Raw genomic sequence first — 22,069 nt, 5'->3', positions numbered from 1 at the left:
AGTTTTCTATCCCAGAGGGTTTGTTACTTTTGCCTAGGTTTGTTGGCATTTACTAGGCAAGCTGAACAGTTTGGTATTTTCACATTTTGTCTTGTTCTGGGCTGCAGCTTGCCTGGTTGTTGGTATGCATCTCGCAGGGATTGATTAATAGATTATTCAAATGAGGTGAGTGAAAGTCATACTTACTATGCAAATGAAGTGTCTATAGCCCACCAAGAGTGCATTGGTAAGTTTGTGACTCTGTTGGGAGGAGTCAAAATAGACAAGGAGTTGTGTGTGTCTGTTTATTATGAAAATACTCTTATCTTTTAATTCCATTTTTCCATGACCGTTTTGAAGCCCCCTTGTATATATAATTGGAAAAATTCTATTATATTTCAATTCCATTTTTCTGCAAACTTTTTGAAGCCCTCTCATATGCAGTCAGTTCCACAGACGTTGAGCATGCAGAAAGAAATAGGTATACAAGCAGCAGAAAGAAAGAAAAGAGGCAGAGAGGTGTCAAGGAATCTCCTAAAAGAGCTGTAACACAGATCAAGGGTTGAAACCCTAAAGACAGAAAGAGCAGAGGCGGAGCCAGTGGTGACAGACAAGGCCTAGAGAAGGAGCCTGCCTCAGAGGCCAAGAGGAGCCTGCCCTTAGGGGCCAAGAAAGGCCTCTATGGTTGAGAGTTGCTAAGAGAAATGTTTGGCACTGAACAAATGAGACTCTGCTTAGATGTTTCCTGATCCTAATTCTGAGTTGTACCCTGTTTCTTAATAAGCCACTTAACTGTAAGTATGGTGTGTGCATTCAATGCGGTCATTGCAGTGAATTTATGAACCCGAAAGAGAAATAGAGAGTGCTGTTAGAGGAATTAGCTGGTGAAGAGTGGAGGTATGTCTGACTACCTCATAAAGATCTTGATTCTCCTTATGACTCCAGGAAGCTAGATGGGTTCGGATAGTACTGACCTTACCACACCCACCACTTCACAATTATTTCCTCCAGATCTATCTATGTTATAATATAGCACACTGACTCATCGTTGTTTTTTATGGTTGTACAGTATTCCATTGTATGTATGACCATATTTTATTTATTCATTCATATGCTGAAGGACACTTAGGCTGTTTCCCTATGTCTGGCAATGCCTCTTCTTAGAGATCTAGGTTATCTAAGGAGCCCTAGGTAGTTTAGTGGGTTACGAACTGAGCTGCTAGCTGTAAGGTTAGTACTTCAAATCTCCCAGTCACTCCATAGGAAAGAGATGAGACTTTCTGCTGCCATAAAGATGCACAGCCTTGGAAGCCCACTATAGTTTCCTTATGAGTCGGTGGCACACCACCACTGCCCCCAGGGTATATATCTGGGAGTGGGATTGTAATCTTGAGGGCTACCCAGCCAATGCCGCGTTATTATCTGACTCCCTTTATAATTCAAAGATGGCTCAGTCTGGAGCTGAACTGTCCAGTAGAAATCTAATGTAAGGCACAAATACAATTTATATTTTTCTATATCAATTAAAAATTTTCTATATAAACTTTTAAAAATAAAAAATATACAGGTGAAATTAATTTTATAATAGTATGTCTTATTCGGTTCTTAAGAAGTATAGTCATTTCAATATGTAATCAATTAAAATTCAGATATTTATCTGCTTTGATCAAATACTAAGTCTTTGAAATCTAGTGTTTATTTTACACTTATAGTGTATCTAAAATTTGGATGCTAAATTTTCACCAGAAATACTTAATCTATAATTAGATTCGATAAAATTTATAGCTGAAAAAAAATGGATTCACACACTCAACTTGTTCCAAATTTCCTTAAAAGTTTTCCAGTAGTGGAACTGAGAATCAGTGTTTTAATTGGAATTTTTTAAAAAAAGAACTAAAATGTAAAACTCAGTTCCTCAATTGCACCATTCACATTCCAAGTGCTCGGTAGCCATATGTGTCCAGTGGCTACTGTGGGAGGCAGAACAGGTCTAAATCCAAACCCAACCCACTGCCATCAAGTTCATTCCAACTCATGGCAACCCTCATGGCAACCCTCTATAGGATTTCCAAGACCATAAATCTTATGTAGGATTTCCAAGACTAAATTTTCATAGGAGCAGGCAGCCTTATCTTTCTCCTGCAGGCTGGCTGGTGGGTTTGAACGGCCCTTTAGGTTAGCAGCCCAATGCTTAACCCACTATACCACCAAGGGATGGACTGTATTTAATTAAATGGAGTAAGTGAGCTATTTGCTTTTCGTCTTTCTCACAGGCATAATTAATCCCAATCCTATTGCATGGGCTACAAATTTAAGTTAATAAGAAATGAGTGAGTGACAGGAGAGTTAACTCAGACATATAATAACAAATGCCTGTAATAAACTATAGACATGGATAGTTTACATTTCCATATATGACCTCAACTCACCAAATTCTGTTTATTTGCATTGCTTAATGTTCAGGAATTCTGTCTCCATCTTAAAATCTTCCTTGGTTACACAGAATTCCTTAAGATAAATACTGCCTACTCTTCATATGGGAGTCATGTTGTGGCACTGTAGGATAAGTACTGTACTGCTAACTAAAAAGTCAGTGATTCAAACCCACCAGTCACTCCTTAGGAGCCCTATACGAGGTGGCTATGAGTTGGAACTGACTGTATGGCACTTAACAATAGCAACAACTCTTCATAAAATAAATACTGTGTACTCTTCATAGCGTAGTGGTTACGAATCGGGCTGCTAACCTCAAGGTCGGCAGTTCGAAACTACCAGCTGTTCCGCGGGAGAAAGATGAGGCTTTCTGCTCCTGTAAAGATTTGCAGCCTCGGAAACCCTGTACAGGGTCACTATTGAGTCAGAACCGACTCCACAGTACTTAACAACAACAACAACAACAACTCTTCATAAGAGTTGCTTTGCAGGATCAACATTGGACTGCTAAACACAAAGTTCGTGGTTCGAATCTACCCTCTGCTCAGAGGAAGAAAGATGAGACTTTATGCTCCTGCTAAGATTTGCAGCCTTGGAAACCCTGTGTAGGGTCACAATGATTTGGAACTGACTTGAAGGCACTTAACAACAACAAAACAGTTCATATGACATGTAAATAAGTTGTTAAATGTCCAAGCATTTACAAAAAATTAGGGGATGTATACAATAAAGAAAACAAAACAATACAAAACCCACCTAAAGGCAAGTTGGTTTGGTTCTTGTACTTCTAAGATAATTTTTGATTTGGGCATATTGGAATAGTCCTAAGAGGCCAAAACCATTTTGGGATTCGCTGGGGAGGCTGGGTCAATTTCAAGTGTTTTTTTCCCCTAGTGTAGAGTACATACAAGCTAACACAAGGATACGCTCAGAAGGTCCCCAATAAGCTGTCTTCCCAAGTCTGCCATGGAGTCTCATCTGACTTCCAGAACATTCCCAGGACTGACCTCATCTCCCAAGAATACTCTGGCCCAGAATAATGAGTGCCAACCTTTCTGGGCGATTGTAACTCAGAGCAGATTACTATGGTGTGCCCAGGACTCTCTTGAAAGTGCCTGATCCTGGCATTCTCTTAGAAAGAAACCATCATTTAAGAATTAGTCTGAAGGGGGTGGGGGAGGGAGTGGGAGAAATCTTGCAAGGAACAAAGAAAGTTTTTCATTAGCTTAGCGATATTAGATGCTGAGTTTAGGAGAAATTACTGGACTCAGATTGTTTTGTTGTCGCTATTAAAGAAACATTGTTTTGAGTTTCTATTCTATAGCAAAGTACAGGAATAATAAGAAATCTTTTCTTTTTATATATCTTTTTATTTGTTCCTGTATTTCTACTTTATGATGTGTAAAGACCCTCTGGTGTTCTGGAAGGTACTTAATGAAGGGGAATAGCTTTAAGCATATTTACTTGCCTTGCTTATAGCAAAATATACAAATTCCTTGCAAAGATCTTTCATTCTTAGGCTTAAAAGCCAAAATCTGAAAGCTCTTTTTGTTTGAAAAAGGGTCAAAAGTAATCAAGTTCATTCCCTTCCCGGGCTTAAGCCAAATTCCTAAGGATTAAGGAGTTGTTCATTCTAATGAGGAAAAAAAAGGCCAAATTTCCTCCCTTGCCCCACTTCCTGCTCCATTTCTCCTTTGACTGACCAACCCATGGGTGTAACCTTTCATCTTTTCTGTCCACGTTTCCCAGACTTCTTTATGTTTTCCCATTTCCTGCTTTGGTAGGGTAATGGTTATTGGTAATGGTTAATGGTAATTGGGCTGCTAATCTCAAAAGTCATCAGTTTGAAACTACCAGAGGTTCCTCCGGAGAAAGATGAGGCTTTCTGCTCCTATAAAGATTTACAGTCTCAGAAACCCTATGCAGGGTCGTAATGAGTCAGAATCGACTCAACAATACTAAACAACAACATGAGAAAAAAGGGTCTTGAAATGTCTCTCTAGGCCACCTTTTACACCCTCTCCTTCCCTCCCACACAGACACACACTTTGTCAAAGGAATGCCTGAAGACTATGTATTCAGAATTTTCAATGGTAAATATCATTGTTGTTAAGTGTTGTGGAGTCAGTTCTGACTCATAGCGATCCTGTATAGGGTTTCCGAGTAGCTGTTGGTGAGTGTGAACCGCTGACTTTTTGGTTCTAACCAAGCTTGCAGTCCAGTCCACTTTCTTGCAGTACCACGCCAGGACTCCAAAAGCCCCCAAAGTCTACTCGATTACCACAAGCCAATGCAAAATCTGAATAGTCAATACCAGGTCCCCTTGTAAATTATAGCACATTAAGTAATGAATTAATGACTTCTTAATTCCGCTTACACATTTGTTAAGGAATCCAGGCCTTTGAAAATATCTTTTGGGAGTGTCTGGAGATTGTTGTTTGCAAGGCTCCTGGAAAAAACAAAAACAAAAACAAAGATAGACAGTGATGTAAACTGTAGTCAAAAAGTAAACAAATGCATCTCCTGATAGAGGCTGGCCACAAGTCCCCATTGCTCTTTCCTCCTTCCCCTCCCCCCCACTTTATTCCGACACTAAATTACCTAGCATTTTTTTCCTTCTAAGGAAATCAGTGAGATATTAAATTAAACAAATCTAAGGTATTCTTGAGGAGCCCTGGTATAGTGCTGTAGGATAAGCACTGGATTGCTAACCACAAGGTTGGCAGTTCAAACCCACCAGCTGCTCCTCGGAAACATCGTACAGGGTTGCTGTGAATCGGAACCGACTCCATGGTATTTAGCGACAATGTATCACGGTAAATTAACATCAATAAAACCAATGCCTGGATATTGTTCTTCTTGTTTAGAACAGAATATGAGATTCACACGCTCAGACATCAGTCTAGACTGCTGACGGCATGCATCTACAAATGCCTCTCTCCTCTCTTGTGCTGCACCTTTTCCATCTTTCCTCTTCCCCACTTGCTCCAGAGAGCAGCTCAGCTCTCCAGCTGATAGTTCCGATAGCTCTAGCGCTTCCAGTCCTGTCGAATCTACATCATCACCAGCACATCTTTTCTTCTTTCCAAAGTACATGCCCTTCCCTTTCTGTATTTTCCCTTTTAGCTCCATTCATTCTACCTGGTGTGGCACTGTAGGATAAGGACCGCAAGGTCGGTTCAAACCGCAAGGTCGGCGGTTCAAACTCACGAGCCGCTCCTGGGAAACCCTATACATGAGTGCTATGAGTCAGAAGTGACTCGACGGCACTAAACAACAACAACAATTCCACCTCAGAAAAACAGCTTCCTCATAAATACCCACCTATTCCAAAGATGTCAGCTTGAGAACTAAGGTGCACCTGACCCACGCCATGGTATTTTCAATAAACTCATATGCATGCGAAAGCTGGACAGTGAATAAGGAAGACTGTATAAGAATTGAACCTTTTGAGTTATGGTGTTGGAGGAGAATATTGAAAGTGACATGGGCTGCCAAAAGAACCAACAGATCCGTTTTGGAAGAAGTGTAGCCAGAGTGCTCCTTGGAGGCCAAGATGGCCAAACTTCGTCTCTCATACTTCAGATATATTGTCAGGAGGGACCAGTCACTGGAGAAGGATATCATGTTTGATAAGATGGAGGGTCAGAGAAAAAGAGGAAGACCCTCAACGAGATGGATTGGCCAAATGGCAGCATTGATGGACTCAAGTGTGGCAACAGTAGTGAGGTTGGCCCAGGATCAGGCAGTGTTTCGTTCTGCTGTGCATAAGGTTGCTATGGGTTGGTTCCGACTCGATGGCACCTAACAACAACAACAATTCATCCTCTTTAAACATCTCTTTTTGCCATCTTTTAGTTCTTTCCCTATTATATTATTTTTACTCTTTATTTTCTATTGGTTCTTGCACAAATCACAGAAATGATTCTAATCAAGGATGTTAAGTGCCACTGAGTTGGTTCTGACTCATAGTGACCCTGTGTAAAGGTTTCCAAGGAGCGGCTGGTGAGTTTGAATCACCGACCTTACAGTTCAAACCGACCTTGCAGTTGAGTGCTTATCCTACAGCACTACACCACAAGTACAAAATAGTCCTGATCATTATCAAGAAAAAGGGAATGTATGCATATTACAGGAAATGTAGACAGAATAAAGTGCTGATATTGTGTGGTCTGGGGAGGGCACCAGGGACTAGACTGACTGTCTTCTATTTTGAAGGTACACTGTGCTTATACATGTTACATATTTTCCTGTAAGGGTGATTTCACAATAGAAATAAAAAGAAAAACAAGAGTTGATGCTGTTGTCCTCCAAAGACCTTTAAAATTCTATCAAATTTCCTTTAAAACATTCTCACAAGTCTTCCCTCCTCTACTTCCTTTAATTAAATATGAGATTTTTCAAGTACAAATTCAAGATTTTTAAGTCCTATTTTTAAATGTATTATCTGTTTTTCTGAGTTTTAGAATTTACTACTCAATTAGCAAAGCTTTTCAATAAACCTTGGAAGGAAAGAATGAGAACTGGAAGAGAATGTTCCAGTCCCAGTGACATTCTGTTTTGTGACAAAGAGCAAGGCTTTGTAGTCATTCTGAGCTGGATTTGAACTCTGACTCTGCTGTTTACTGGCTGTGTAACTTTAGTTATGTGTCTTTTCTGAGACCCAGTTTTTCATTCCTAAGTGAGGTTGGGGACTGTTAGAAGGAGTTCAGGAGGTAATTCAGGACAGTACCTGTCCCTTGTACTGTGAGGAGGAGGAAGAGAAGTACTTCTGTGTGTATGTTGTTCAAGCAGCCACATTTAGGAAAATGACCAGACAAAGAACTGTTACGACAATTCACATACAATAGCTTTAATAAAATGCTGCTAAAGAATGTGGCGCTGTGGGCTAATGCGTCAGACTGCAAAGCCGTTTGAACTACAAGGTCAGTGGTTCAAGCTCACCAGTCACTCCTTGGAAATCCTATACAGGGTCGCTATGTGTTGGAACCGACTCAACGGCACTTAACAACAACAACAACAAAAGGAATATTTAAAAGAATGCCTCCCTAATTCAGCTTACTGACTAGTGTACTGATGAAGGGACTCACTGGCATCTTCCTTTACTCTAGAGTAATTCCTGTGTTATGTGTCTCAATTTATCTACTAGAACAAAGTGTCTAAAGTTTTCATGTTAACTACTTCCGGTGGACATCCTTCCCCCAGAAATCAGTGAATGACCCAGCTTTCTACATGAGTGAAGAAATCTAATGACTTCAGAGACCATGCTGCAGGTCTCCAAGCTGTCTCGAATCTTTCTTCTTTCTTTAGAATAAGGGTATGAAAGAGTCAGTGCTTCAAAAGTCTGATAGCTGGGATGTCCTAGCAAGGGGAAGGTCAAATCAGTAGTCCACTTAAAAATTAAATATGAGTGTTTTCAGAAATAAATAAAAGAATTAGGAGGGATGTGAAGTCATAAGATGAGGGAAAGAGAACCAAGGAGTCATAGGCAGAAGCCAGAGTAGTCAGGAAAAGGATTTCCTTTGTGGTGTGGTTTTAGAAAAGTCAGGCTGTCAAACTAGTGACTGGGCTTTCTGAACTCTGCAACAGAGTGCGTGGACCTGGCCTGAGCCGGGAATGGGGTGTCTGGGCCTAGGGTTTGGTTGTTTCCTTTTCTATCAAGTGACTGATCACTTGGTCAGAATGATTCCAGTTCTGTTCTAGCTCTTCAATCACATCTTTACTATGAGTGGCCTATGGCTTTCTCTTTAATAAAAATCAAATTAACAATACTTTCAGCCATAACTTCAAGTTAAGAGTTTAAGAACAGGTTTTGCTAAGGAGTAGATTTGTTGCTGTTAAGTTGAGTTGGTTCTGACTCATAGTGACCCTGTATAGGGTTTTCAAGGAGCAGCTATTGAATTTGAACTGGTCCTACAATGTCACACCAGAATATTTGGTGGAACTGGTTGGGAAGAGGGTAGGGCAGTGAGAGGTTTGAGAAAATTTTCAGTCAATGTTGTTTTTTCTCTAGGATGGTTCTTCTGTGAGTACCAGAGGGATGCCTTTCTTTCTCCTGCATTCCCACCATACAGCAGAAAGGAGCCCTGGTGGTGGAGGGGGTTAAACATTGGGCTGCTAACTGCAAGGTCAATGCTTCAAGCCCATCAGCTGCTCTGTGGGAGGAAGGGGAGACTATGTGCTTCTGTAAAGATTTACAGTCTTGGAAACCCTATATAGGATCGCTATGAGTTTGGTTCAACTTGATGGTAGAGGGTTATTCAGGTTAGCTTAGTACCTGACACACAGCAAGCTCTCAATAAATGCTTTTGAATGAATGATTAGAGCAAGTTGGGCAGAGTGATTAACAAGTGAATGAGGAGGAACTCGAGTCTAAACAATAAAGAGCAGAACAAGTGTCTCTTAGCCCCCTTGTGTTAAGACACTGAGTTAGGGAGAAACCCACAGCCCTGTGAACAACCACGGTCAACCTACCACCACATCATGTGCGACTACTGTTCACAAGGGCTCCTCCTTCTCCTCAGCTTCCCAGTGGTAACACTTCCAAACATTTGAAGGTTCTTTAAATGTGCTTTCAACTAAGTGGCATTCTCTAAGTCCTAATTCAGAGTGTACCCTATGAATTTCTTTAATATATCTGGCATATTATCCACTCAACAGAACATCTAATTACTTTGCAACTGGCTGTTTGATTAAGCTTTCAAAAAAAAAGATGGTCATTCTTTCCAGTAGAAATGATGACCATTCCTATCACTTTGGTGTTTTCATGGTTTACCTGAGAAAACCTCTAATTGTGACTAGGAAACTATGGGCAAGTCTTCACTCTAATGCAGACCAGACTAGCTCAGACAGCACGTTTGTTTCAGTTCCACTGGGCTCTGCTGCTAAGAAAGCATCGCCCACAACCATCTGGGGTGCTCCCAGAATCCCTGCAATGCAGACTCTCAGCTTGGCTTTGTGTCTCACTGAGCATGGGGGCTCTCAGTGTAATTACTTTAATCTCAAATGAAGTGTTTAAAGCAGATAAATATACTATGGCAACAGGAGTCCTGATCCAAGGCCAGCAGGGGTTAAGTGGTGGGTTTTACTTTATTTCTATATGAGAGGGCTTCAAAAAATTTGAAGAAACATGGAATTAAAAGACAATAGAATTTTACCATGGGTTCTGCTTACTACAGACCAGTCTTTGTTTTAAGCATTTTGCGTGTATCAACTCACTTAACCTTATAACTACCTTGGGAGCTAGGTACTAATTTTTTAAAACTTTTTATTGTGAATTGGTTGGAGGTTTTCAGAACAAACCAGTTTTCCATTCACCAATTCATACATATTTTGTTTTTTCTCATTGATTGTAATCCCCACAATGTTACATTACTAATTCCACTTCTCTCTGTTTCCTGTTTCCATTCCTCCTTCTTTTGAACCCTTCTGAACTTGGAGTAAATGCTGCCCTCCTGACCACAAGGGGTTGATTATTCTAAGGTGTGTGTCCCTCCCTAGTGTTCTTGATCCCCTTAAAGGCCCCTCTATTGTTTGACTAAGAATTGAGTCCTGGGGTTGAGTTCACTTCCAGACCTCAAGGGTGACTAAGGGTCATAGTCTTGGGGCTTGTACCAGTCTCTGTCTGACCGGTAAGCCTGGTCTGTTTGTTTGTTTTTTTAAATGATTTTGAGTTTTATTCCACATTTTCCTGCCATCCTATGCAGGGCCTTCTAGTGTTACTCCTTTCAGAGCAGTTGGTAACGCTGGCCAGGCACCATCTAGTTCTTCTGTCTCAGGTTGTGGCTAAGGACTATTATTATCATTCCCATTTCACAGATGAGAAATCTGAGGCACAGTGAGGTTAAGTGACCTACCCAAGATTCCACAGCTATTAAGGGGCAAACTTAAGCTTTGAACCCAGGCAGTCTTGTGCCAAAGATCACCTCTTAACCTTTTAACATTACTCTTTTTTTTTTTTTTTTCAGCATACAGGCTTTGTGAGAAATTAAATGTAAGGAATGCTCTCTTTTCTGAGGGATGACTTTGCAGAGAGGGGATATTTAGAAGGTCAGGCTACTAAGGTAGAACTATAAGAAGATGAGAAAAGCTCATTGCTACTTTTGGCACTAACTGAACTTATATAGGTCCTATGAGCATCTTTAATGCTAGACCAGAGTGAGAACCCTGGGTTGGAACTAAAAGTGTATGTCTGATGCCATCGATGGGACTACAAGTGAGAGTCAGGTTTTTCTCCTTTTTCTCTTTTTCCCTTTGGCAGTATCTGCTCCTCAAATCATTCTCCCAGCCAGCCCAATAAAATCTTTCTGGTCTTGCAACAGTTAACTAGTAGAAAGGGCACTAGATTCTCATCAAAGACCTGGTGGAAACTCCTTGTTTACTAACTGGGGAGCGCTTAAATTCAGGGTGAACTTCTGTGTTCCCATTTATTAATGGTAATTAACATTTCTAGATGGTAAACACACGCTGTGATAAGTCTCTAACAAAGGGGCCTCATTATAACCAAAATTTAAATTCCCTTTTAATTTGTAGACATAATAGGCTCCACTCAACATGGAACCATGTTGTGGTGCTGTGGGACAATGCGCTGGACCGCAAAGTCGGTTTGGACTGCAAGGTCAGTGGTTCAAATTCACCAGCCACTGCTCGGAAACCCTACACAGGGTCGCTATGAGTTGGAACCAACTTGACAGCACTTAACAGCAACTCGACAAATATTGGTGATGCTCTTCACTAAAGTGTTGTGCAAATGTCTTTACTTCTTTCCTCTCTCCTCTCTTCCTCTCCCCTTCCCCATCTCCCTCCTGGTTTCCTTTCCTTTTTCCTCCCTTCCTTCAATCTTCTCTCCTTCCCTCTCAATATCTTTCGGTCTCCCTTCTCTCTTTTTTGCCTTTAGGCTGGAGAAGAGATTCACCGTAATGAATTAAAGACCATGCATGGCAAGCTTTTAGATCGCAGCTTCCTAGGAAAGACACTGGGTCAGACCTTCTTCCACAAGCAGTCCAGTTCTTACCCACAATGCTGAGAACTGGACAGAGGTTCTGTTGAATGGGATTTATGAGCATAGGGTCTGTATGAGATGGACCAACTTGATGGTACCCAGCAATAAGCGCATTTCAAGTTAAGGTCATAAGATTCCATTTGTCCTCCTATATAAGTGTCTCTTTTATTTATTTTTCTGGCTGAAAAAATGAAGTTTGGCATCACTTGACTCTGTGAAAAAGTGGCATACCATTCATTCTGTGCACGGTCATTTCTGCAGTGCCTTGTATCATTGGTATGAATCATAGCATCGCACAAGCTGTGTGTGTTATAATGACTCTATACAGAAGCCTTGCAAGCTGTAGATATTTTACACATTAGGCACTTGAGAATGGCTAATTTGCCATTCCAATTCATCTTTTGAGTTGAGGTTGTTACAATTCCATAATTAATCAGTTCACTGGTCCTATATCTTCTCTCAGTCTGATTATTTTGTCTATTTGGCAGGATTGTTGAGAGGATTTAAATAAAAGTTCATGTAAAGCATAATGGCCATCATAATGGTAAACCCAGAAAAATGAAACCCCCGCCACGGAGTCGGTTCCCACTCATAGTCATCCTGCAGGGCTTCCAAGGCTGTAAATCTACAGGAGCAGAAAGCCTCATCTTTTTCCCATGGAGTGACTGGTGGATTTGAGCTGCCAACCTTGCAGTTAGCAGTCCAGTGCTTGCTTATCCTTGTTGATAGGTGCCATCAAGTCAGCACTGACTCTTAGAGACCCTATGTACTACAGAATGAAACACTGCCCAGTCCTGGGCCAACCTCACAATTGTTACCACGCTTGAGCCCATTGATGCTGCCACTTTGCCAATCCATCTTGTTGGAGGTCTTCCTCTTTTTCTCTGAACCTCCACCTTACCAAACATGATAGCCTTCTCCAGTGACTGGTCCTTCCTGACAACATGTCCAAAGTATGAGAGACAAAGTTTGGCCATCCTGGCCTCCAAGAAGCACTCTGGCTGCACTTCTTTCAACACAGATCTGTTGGTTCTTTTGGCAGCCCATGGTACTTTTAATATTCTTCTCCAACACCATAACTCAAAAGGTTCAATTCTTATACAGTCTTCCCTATTCACTGTCCAGCTTTTACATGCATATGAGATTATTGAAAACACCATGGCTTGGGTTAGGTGCACCTTAGTCCTCAAGCTCACATCTTTGCTCTTCAACAGTTTTAAAAGGTCTTGTGCAGCAGATTTGCCTAATGCAATACGTTGTTTGATTTCTTAACTGATGCTTCCATGAGTGTTGGTAGTTGATCCAAGAAGAATGAAGTCCTTGACAACTTCAATCTTTTCTCCACTGATAAGAATGTTGTTTATTGGTCCAGTGGTGAGGATTTTTGTTTTCTTTACATTGAGATGTAATCCATACCAAAGGCTGTGGTCTTTGATCTTCATCAGTAAATATTTTAAGTCCTCTTCACTTTCAGCAAGCAAGGTTGTATCATCTGCATATCGCAGGTTGTTAATGAGTCTTCCTCCAATCCTGATGCCATGTTTTTCTTCATAGAATCCAGCTTCTCATATTATTTGATCAGCATACAGGTTGAATAAGTATGGTGAAAGAATTCAACCCAGTCGCACACCTTTCTTAATTTTAAACCATTCAGTGTTCCCATGTTCTGTTCGAACAATTGTTTCTTGGTCCATGTACAGATTCCTCATGAGCACAATTAAGTGTTCAAGAATACTCATACTTCGCAATGTTGTCCATAGCTTGTCATGATCCACACAAAGTGTTTATCCTACATTATTGTTATTTTTAAATGGCATTGAGTCAGTTCTGGCTCATAGCAACTCTGTATAGGGTTTTCAAGGAGGGGCTGGTAAATTTAAACCGCTGACTTTGCAGTTCAAACTAAACTTGGGGTCCAGTGTTTATCCTACAGCACCACACCAGGACTCCTATCCTACACTTGTTGTTGTTACGTGCCATCAAGTCATTTCTGACTCATAGAGACCTTGTATAGGGTTTCCAAGGAGCAGCTGGTGGGTTTGAACTGCCAACCTTGTGGTTCACAGTCCGGTGCTGATTCTACAGCACCACACCAGGACCCCATCCTACACTAGGCCCTTTCCCTCTATACCCTTTTGTTGTTATTTTTAAGTATCATTCAGTTAGTTCCAACGCATAGCGACACTGTGTAGGGTTTCTGAGGAGTGGCAGGTCGATTTGAACTGCCAACCTTACAGTTTCCAGTCCAGTGTTTATCCTACAGTGCCACAGCAGGACTTTTAGTGTCTTTGTAAATGTGTGTAGGTGGGGGGCATGGGTGGGGGAAGTTGATGAGGAGGCTAGGAGAATCAAGTTGTCTGGTTCATGAAGTTCAGGTTTTTTTCAACCTTGGCACAATGACATTTCACATTTTGGGCTGATCATTTCTTTGCTGTAAAGACTATCCTGTAAGTTGTAGGATGTTTATGAGCATCTGTGGCTGTACTACTGGATGACAGTTGCATTTCCAGTTGTGACAAACAAAAAATGTTTCTTGTTGTTGCTAAGTGTCATTGAGTAGGTTTTGACTCATAACGACCCTGTATACGGTTTCCAAGGAACGGCTGGTGAGTTTGAACAGCCAACCTTGTGGTCCGGTGCTTATCCTATGAAGCCACACCAGGACTTCAAAAAATGTCTCTAGACATTGCCAAATATCCCCTGGGAGGCAAAATTGCCTCCTGTTAAGAACGACTGACGTAACTCTAAATAATCCATTGAACAATTAAATTTTCTTTTATAAACAAGTTGGTCAAGTCTTTTGTAGACATTGCCTGTGGTTATATTTTAAGCTTTTATGTACATGGATTCAATGGTTATACAGAAAATACCCAGCAAATACAAACTTAAATTATTATAAAAACCAAGCCACTGTTGTTGAGTTGATTTCGATTCAATATAGGGTTGCCAAGGAGCTCTGGTAGCATCGTGGTTATGAGTTGGGCTGCTAACCTCAAAGTCAGCAGTTTGAAACTACCAGCTGTTCCTTAGGAGAAAGATGAGGCTTTCTGTTTCCATAAAGATTTACATGGGGTCTTGGAAACCCCATGCAGAGTCACTATGAGTCAGAACTGACTTCACGGCACATCACCACCACCACCACAACCACCAAGACCATAAACCTTTATGGGAGCAGACAGCCTCATCTTTCTGCCACAGGGTGGCTGGTGGGCTTGAACCACTGACCTAGTAATTAGTAGCCCAACTCCTAGCCCACTGTGAAGTCTATCCTGTACATTGTAGAACTCCTTAAGCTATATATGTTGCTGTTGTTAAGTGTCATTGAGTTGGTTCCGACACATAGTGACCCTGCATAGGGTTTTCAAGGAGCAGCTGGTGAGCTTGAACTGCTGACCTAGCGGTTCAAACAGCTTTACAGTCTGGTGCATTAACCCACTGTGCCAGATGTAATGACTAATGTAGATTAAGCAAAAATTATTGATATCACACAATTTCCCTGCTTTAGCTGACTATCTTAATTATGTATGTCTGGTTCATACTAATAATATTAATAAACCCACTGCCATTGAGACAATTCTGACTTATAGCGACGTTATATAGGATTTCCGAGGTTGTAAATCTTTATGTGAGTACAAAGTCTCATTGTTCTCTTGAAGAGCAGTGGGTGGATTTGAACTACTGATCTTGTGGTTAGCAGACCAAGGCATGACCTACTATGCCACCAGGGATCCTTAATAGTAACATTAATTTCTTGATCACAGAATGACTGATGAACAGAAGGAGGCAGCAAGTACACAAGGAGAGAAATTATTTGGAGTCCTTAAATTTTCATCAACATCCATAAATTTGATAACCTCTGAGGTTATCAAATGGTTCTGCCTACTAGTAGTAAGCTTAAAAAATAAAAGCAACATTTATACTTACAGGTGAAGTAAAGACTTTAGTCCTCGGAAAGTATGTCTTGAAATTGATTTGATGTTGTTGTTTTCTATGAATCTGAAATAGGTTATAATATATATATATATTTGTCAGACTGCTGTAGGAACCAGCAAGCACTGGTCATGAATCCTTATGATTAAATAGAAGTGTTTTACTTACAAATACTCTAGATGTGGAAGACCAATAAATGCATCATCACTGATCACATCAAAGGAGTTCGATGTGAACAACCTGCCCAGAAAAATACACAATGAAAATGGTTAAGCTGCTAGATTGTCAGTCTTTGATAATTTTATCTCTCAGACAAACAAGTGAGCTATGTATGGAAAAATGCTTAGCTGTCTGCCTTATACAGCATCATTTCTACAGGTAATTTCTGCGCTTCTTTTTCTTACCTCCAATTATCTCCTTACCAAATGCTCATCGAGGAGATGTTTTGTGTCCCACTCTTCTCAGTCACAGCTGCCACATGCCCCGAGTACCATTTTGAGAAATGGTTAGAGCAGGCACGACAGGGGAAGCAGCCAAGTCAATGTTTTTGACAATGTTTCATGACAAAGACACTTCTGGAACCTTTTCTGCTTGCTGGAGTAAAACTCTGAAGCATACTGGAGCAAGACAATGGTGCTTTGGGGTTTCAAACCTAGGAAATCTAGAGGATTTTATCTCCTTGCCTGGTTATGCTGTGATATCTCATAGCAGACAAGCCTTTGGAATGTATCCAATGAACACCCACTAACCCCCCTCTTTGAAAACAGAATCACTGGGGATGAGAAACAATGAGGCTGAGGAGGAGTCTTAGGCCTGCTTTATTGCTAAACAGTTGAAAAAACATTTGCTTTTGAACAAATTGATATGAATTTTCAAAATCCACAGAGACTTGGTTTCAAAATAACTTATGAAAAAGTACATCAAGCAGCAGTCTCCGCACCCTGCTGCACTCTAAGGAGAAGTTGACAGTTTTCTAAATGAGCGGCTTGAAAGAAGTGATATGAAGCAAAACTATACAAAGCATTGGTTCTGTGTGTGTGTGTGTGTGTGTTGTAGAGTATTAATTTATAGACTTCATTTCTATAAATGTGCGGAAACTATAGCTTAAATGTACTGATGACAAATTTAGAATGGGTTTAAGTGATATTCTGTCTACATTTTAAGTATCTTGGGGGAACATCATATTTCACTTGTAACTATTTTTTTAAAATGCTATATAGTGGTTCTTGGACCAGACTAGACATTTGACATAATTTGAGAATTTGCATCTTATACATGCTCTATGATTCCATTTCAGTAAAGTTCCATATTCTGTCACTAAACCCTATGAATTTTAGTTTTAAATTTAAGGGATTAAATATAACTTCCACTAGCCTCTCACTGGGAGTCCTGCTGTGGCACTATAGGATAAGCATTGCACTGCTAACCTTAAGGTCAGTGGTTCAAACCTACCAGCTGCACCTTGGAAACCCTATATAGGATCACTATGAGTCAGAACAGATTCTATGGCGCTTTAACAACAACAAAGCCTCTCAAAAGTTTTTAATATTAGGAAGTCACCTCTGAAGCTGATAAATCAGGAGATTAAAACGAGAAGATTTTGCTTTCTGAAAATTTAAGAAAAGTTAGTTAACATCTAAGATTGCTTCAAAATCATCAGGGATGAGAAGCAAGGCATGAATTGATAATCTCATAAATTGTAAAATGGGTACACATGCATGCATTTTGTTATCATCTTTATTTTTACATATGCTTAAAATTCTCCATAAACATTAACAAAAACAATAAGCCACCAGAAAAGACCTAAACAAACAAAACTAGGTGATCTTTTACATTTCTTACAAAGTTATCAACCTTGGGGTAGTGTAAGATTAATTCTCTTTTAACCCTTTAGCTCCAGGCACAGTTGAGTACGGTCCTAAAATTGTCTAGGTTTCCCAGGCATTGAACCCTAAAGCACCATTATTTATTCCAGAATGTTCAAGAGGCGTTTCTAGATTAATGGATTGTCCTTCCACCATTGTGGCTTTCTTGTTGTTGTTGTTAAATGCCATTGAGTCAATTCTGACCCATAGCGACCCTGTACAGGGTTTCCAAGGCTGTATATCTTGACGGGAGCCATTGCCATGCTGCAATGAGTTTCGATGACGGGTAAGACTGAGGAATTCTCACTGACCGCCTAAGACAGGCAGCGTCCCTTAAACAAACAAATAAGGGGGAATCTGATGCAGACCGTGCAGACCCGGTCAGGAGGCCAAGCCCCTGTGGGCCCAAGTGTTGTTGACCGTCCAAACCGTAGGCTCTAAGGATCAGACTCTAGCCACCTAGTAGACATAGCAAACTGTCCATCATCTGATTATTCAGTAATGCTTGTTAATAATCTCATACATGAGCCCTGGATATCCACAGACAAATGTAAAAACCTTCCCTAAAAGCCGAGACTGTAAATTCCTAAAAGGCAAGTCCACCCCATCCAAAAAAAAAAAGCTAAAGAGGATAGAGAGAAACACTGTTAACTGATGATATATGGAGGGGATAATAATCAATGTAATGAAACAAGCTATATGAATAGTTGAATGTGAAGCTGATGATGTGCCCTGTAAACTTTCACTCAATCCAAAATAAAAACATTTAATAAAAAAAAAAAAAAAAAAATCTTGACGGGAGTAGAAAGCCTCATCTTTCTCCTATGAAGCAGCTGGTAGTTTCAAACTGCTGACCTTAAGGTTCGCAGCCTGATTCATAACCACTACGCTACCAGAGACTCAGGTAATTCATTAAGGTCTGAAAAGTTTATAGTAAAGAATATTGTTGTTAAGTGCCGTCAACTCGGTTCTGACTCACAGCATATAAGGTTTCTGAAGAGTGGCTGGTGAGTTTGAACTTTGGACCTTGTGGTTCAAACCAGCCTCATGGTTCAGCGCTTATCCTACAGCGCCACACCAGGATTTGGTACTAATGAGTAGTGATGCATATTAGCGTAGCATAGTTATACAAATTGATTCAGAGATTTATGATTTCAGCACAACTTTGGCAATTGTCTCTCTTCTCACTTGATGGTTCTGGAAGACAAGAAGATTGTTCAGCGTTACCCAGGGAAACTAACCCAGGAACTTGCTTAGTCTGGAGAAGTGGTTCAGTCTGCATAGGCAGCATAAGGCATGGGCATAGAAGAATACCTCCCAGACTCACTGGTTTGCAAACTGTCCCATAATTAGAACGATAACTTCATAATCATACACTGCAACTTGTCAGAAGAAATAGATTTCCATCACTAGTTCCTCTTTTGATAAGTTCAGAGCAAAACTTGCCCACACATGACTGGGAAAAGAAAACAAACAAAACCAGAGAGGACTGCTGGTAGAATTTGTATTTGCTTGTTCAGTACCTATAATAGTGCCTGTCCCATAGTAAACAAATATTTGTTAAGCAAAGAAGAATTCACTTTGCATTAACTTCTAGTAATTACTAGATTAATACTAGATTCAATGTTCTTTACAACAGGTATTTAAGCCTTATTTGTTTTTGTATCTCTAGCACAGTTCCTGGTTGAATTATGTTTGTTGAACTAGATTTCAGGAATTAAAAAAACTCTGGCTGTAACTGCAACTACATGTACAAACAGGGATGAATCTTGCAAAGCTAATGTTGACAGGGAAAAGCCAGAACATAGAAAAATACATTGATTGGATTCCACTTACAAAAAGTACAAAATCCAGTAAACTAATTTACGTTAGTAGGAGTCAGGTTAGTCGGTACCTGGGAAGGTGACCAGTAACTGGAAGGGGACATAGAGAGGCCTTTTGGAGTAATGGTAATGTTTGTCATTTTGACTTGGGTACTACTGGTTACTAAAGTATTGTTGTTGTTGTTGTGAAGTGCCATCGAGTCGGTTCCGACCCATAGCGACCCTGTACAGGGTTTCCAAGGGTGTAAATCTTTACGGGAGTAGAAAGCCTCATCTTTCTCCCGCGGAGCGGCTGGTAGTTTCGAACTGCTGACCTTAAGGTTCGCAGCCCGATTCGTAACCACTACGCTACCAGAGCTCCTTCTAATATAAATCATCAAGGTTGTGTTGTTGTTGGGTATTGTTGAATCAGCTCCAACTCATAGTAATCCCATGTGACAGAGTAAAATGGTCCCACGGAATTTTCTTAGTTGTAATCTTTCTGGAAGCAGGTCACCAGGTCTTTCTCCTGTGGAGCTGCTGGGTGAATTTGAACTGCCGACCCTAACTGTGTGTCACCAGTACTCCTTCTAAGCATTTATGATATGTGCAGTGTTTTGTTTTGTATGTTTATTATACTACAATAAAATGTTTTTATAGAAGCTTAAGAAAATCTCTGGCTAAGATAATAATGAATACCATAATTCTTGAATTCTAAATTCAACTGCAGTTTTTTATGGACAAGTATTCCATCATATGATGCCTAAAATTACACATACATTCTAAATATAGCTGAGTGAGCTATACAGCCTAGTCTATAAATGTATATCCTATGTGTACTTAAAAAATCTCCTAGATCATTTTTGGAGCCCTGGTGTGGAGCTGTGGGTTAACGTGCTGGACTGCATGGTCGGTTTGAACCACAAAGTCAGCGGTTCAAGCTCACCAGCCGCACAGGGTCACTATGAGTTGGAACCGACTTGACAGCACTTGACAACAGATCATTTTTAAATAAGAAGGGTGAAATGCCAATTATTTTTATCTTATGAACTTCTCTAAGTATGTTTAATTTTAATATTATGATTTATTATTGGACCAGATATGCTTCAGTGTCTTACAGTCCTTCTAAACTTTAAAGGGACCCTGTGCTCTACCCATTTTATTTTCATACACATGTCCATCTTCATCCTGTGGACATGTGTGAAGGAGATATTAGAATTTGTCCTCTGCCCCTAGTCCACTGGGAGCATTCTGGTTATCTGCTACTTTCTCTGTTCTTTGTGAAGGGGAAAGGCAGGCACTTTCTCCACTCATTTTAGTCATGTGCCTTGATCTACCTGTATCCTCTTCCCCAAAGATTGTGATGGATGATCTTTAGTCATCAGCCCCATGAATTAAGTAAGAGAAAAGACTGTGAGAGTGAAGAGCAGCATGGAAAAGTTGTTTTGTCTCTTCAACCAAAGGAGTGTTTTGTAAAGTTTGTAAAGGAGTTCCTTTGCAAAAAGGGAAAATCTAGGTAGACTAACTACATCAACTCTGAAAGCCAGGCAGGTAATAATTCACTGTTTAAATGATGATTACTGTCTCCATAAATAGTTTACACTTTATAGACTCAGTTTACAAAACAACTTGAATTGTCTTATTTGGTCTTTGGAACAATTCTGTAAAAGTGGTAGAGCAGGTGCTAACAAGTGTTTGGGAGAGGAGGCCACTGAGGATCAGCCACATACTAAAGGCTTTGCTCAGTGTCATGAGGCCTATGTCTCCCGGTCCCGTGTCCTTTTCAAATGCCTGGTGACTTCTCAATACAGGAATTGTTGTGGTGGTTAAATGCTGTCCAGTTAGTTCCAACTCATAGTGACTCTTTATAGGGTTTCCAAAGAGCGACTGGTGGGTTTGAACCGCCAACCTTGCAGTTCAAATGGACCTTGCAGTACAGTGCTTATCCTACAGTGCCACACCAGGACTCCACTACAGGGCTTCGGTCACATAATGTCTACATTCTGGGGAACAGCCGTAACAACACTGCTCAGCTAATGTGGGCTTAAGAAATCTGATTATAATAAATGCTTTTATAATAATAAATGCCTTACAGGGCTTATTTTCTCCCTCAAGAATTAATCCATACAAATAGTCTTAAAGCCACATCTGGACCATCTTTTTTTTCAAGTTAAGAATTTTAAATTTTGAATACAGTTTTGATGTATTATTCTGATTATGAATAATATATGCTCACTGTACAAAATCTGGAAAACACAGGAGAGCTTAAAGAAAATACAAATGACCATAATCATAACCCCAAATATATTCCCATGCATACATATGTACAGGTGTGACGTATATGTGTGTATGGTCATATACATATGCATGTGTGCACTTGTTAGCTGCCATAGCACATATACGTATAAAATTGGGATACTTTATTATTTTGACTCCTTTTTCTTTATTTACTTTATCACAATTTATCATAATGATAAATTCCTTAATAATATAATGTTACTGGCTGCATACATTTTGTATTATGGATGTATCCTGGTTTAACTATTTTTTACTATTCATTCCAATATTTCACCATTTTGAATTATTACCATAAACATCCTTATATAAAAAATTTCCCACATATTTAACTATTATTTCATTAGGATGGAGTTCTAAAAGTAGAAGTATTGTTATAGATTTTTTTTTTTTATGTCCCTAGGTTCCTTTATTGGAGTCCTGGGGTGGCGCTGTGGGTTAATGCACCAGACTGCAAAGCCGTTTGAACTGTAAGGTTGGTAGTTCAAACTCACCACCATCTCCTTGGAAACCCTATACAGGGTCGCTGTGGGTTGGAACTGACTCAACGGCACTTAACAACAATAGTCCTTTATTGCCAACTTGTATCAAATTACCCGTATGGAAATGCTTCTTACCACATTCTCACCAGCGGTTAGTATAACCATCTTTTTAAAATCTGATAACTAAAATACATTCAGTTTTCATTTGTATTTCTTTGACTGGCAGTGAACTTGAACAATTTTTCTGTTTATTTAATCATTTGTATTACTTTCCCATGAAAT

General features: G+C 40.0%; 1 protein-coding gene across 3 annotated transcripts in view; it reads right to left on the bottom strand.

The window, feature by feature from the left end:
• LGI1 (leucine-rich, glioma inactivated 1) overlaps positions 1-22,069 on the bottom strand; it is a 44,779-nt gene that overhangs the window by 5,982 nt on the left and 16,728 nt on the right. For 2 of the 3 annotated variants that reach the window (XM_006831153.1, XM_006831154.1), the window contains 3 exons: positions 15,512-15,583; positions 15,338-15,409; positions 4,790-4,861 (listed from right to left, as the gene is read on the bottom strand). In XM_006831153.1, the coding sequence (XP_006831216.1) occupies positions 4,790-4,861; positions 15,338-15,409; positions 15,512-15,583 (216 nt within the window). The remainder of the gene's footprint in view (positions 1-4,789; positions 4,862-15,337; positions 15,410-15,511; positions 15,584-22,069) is intronic. The other variant, XM_006831155.1, reaches the window with a different exon arrangement.

Source organism: Chrysochloris asiatica, unplaced genomic scaffold (genome assembly GCF_000296735.1).
Source record: "Chrysochloris asiatica unplaced genomic scaffold, ChrAsi1.0 scaffold00003, whole genome shotgun sequence".
NCBI lineage: Eukaryota > Metazoa > Chordata > Mammalia > Afrosoricida > Chrysochloridae > Chrysochloris > Chrysochloris asiatica.
Note: the sequence above shows the minus strand (reverse complement) of the source record. Positions and strands in the feature narration are given on the sequence as shown.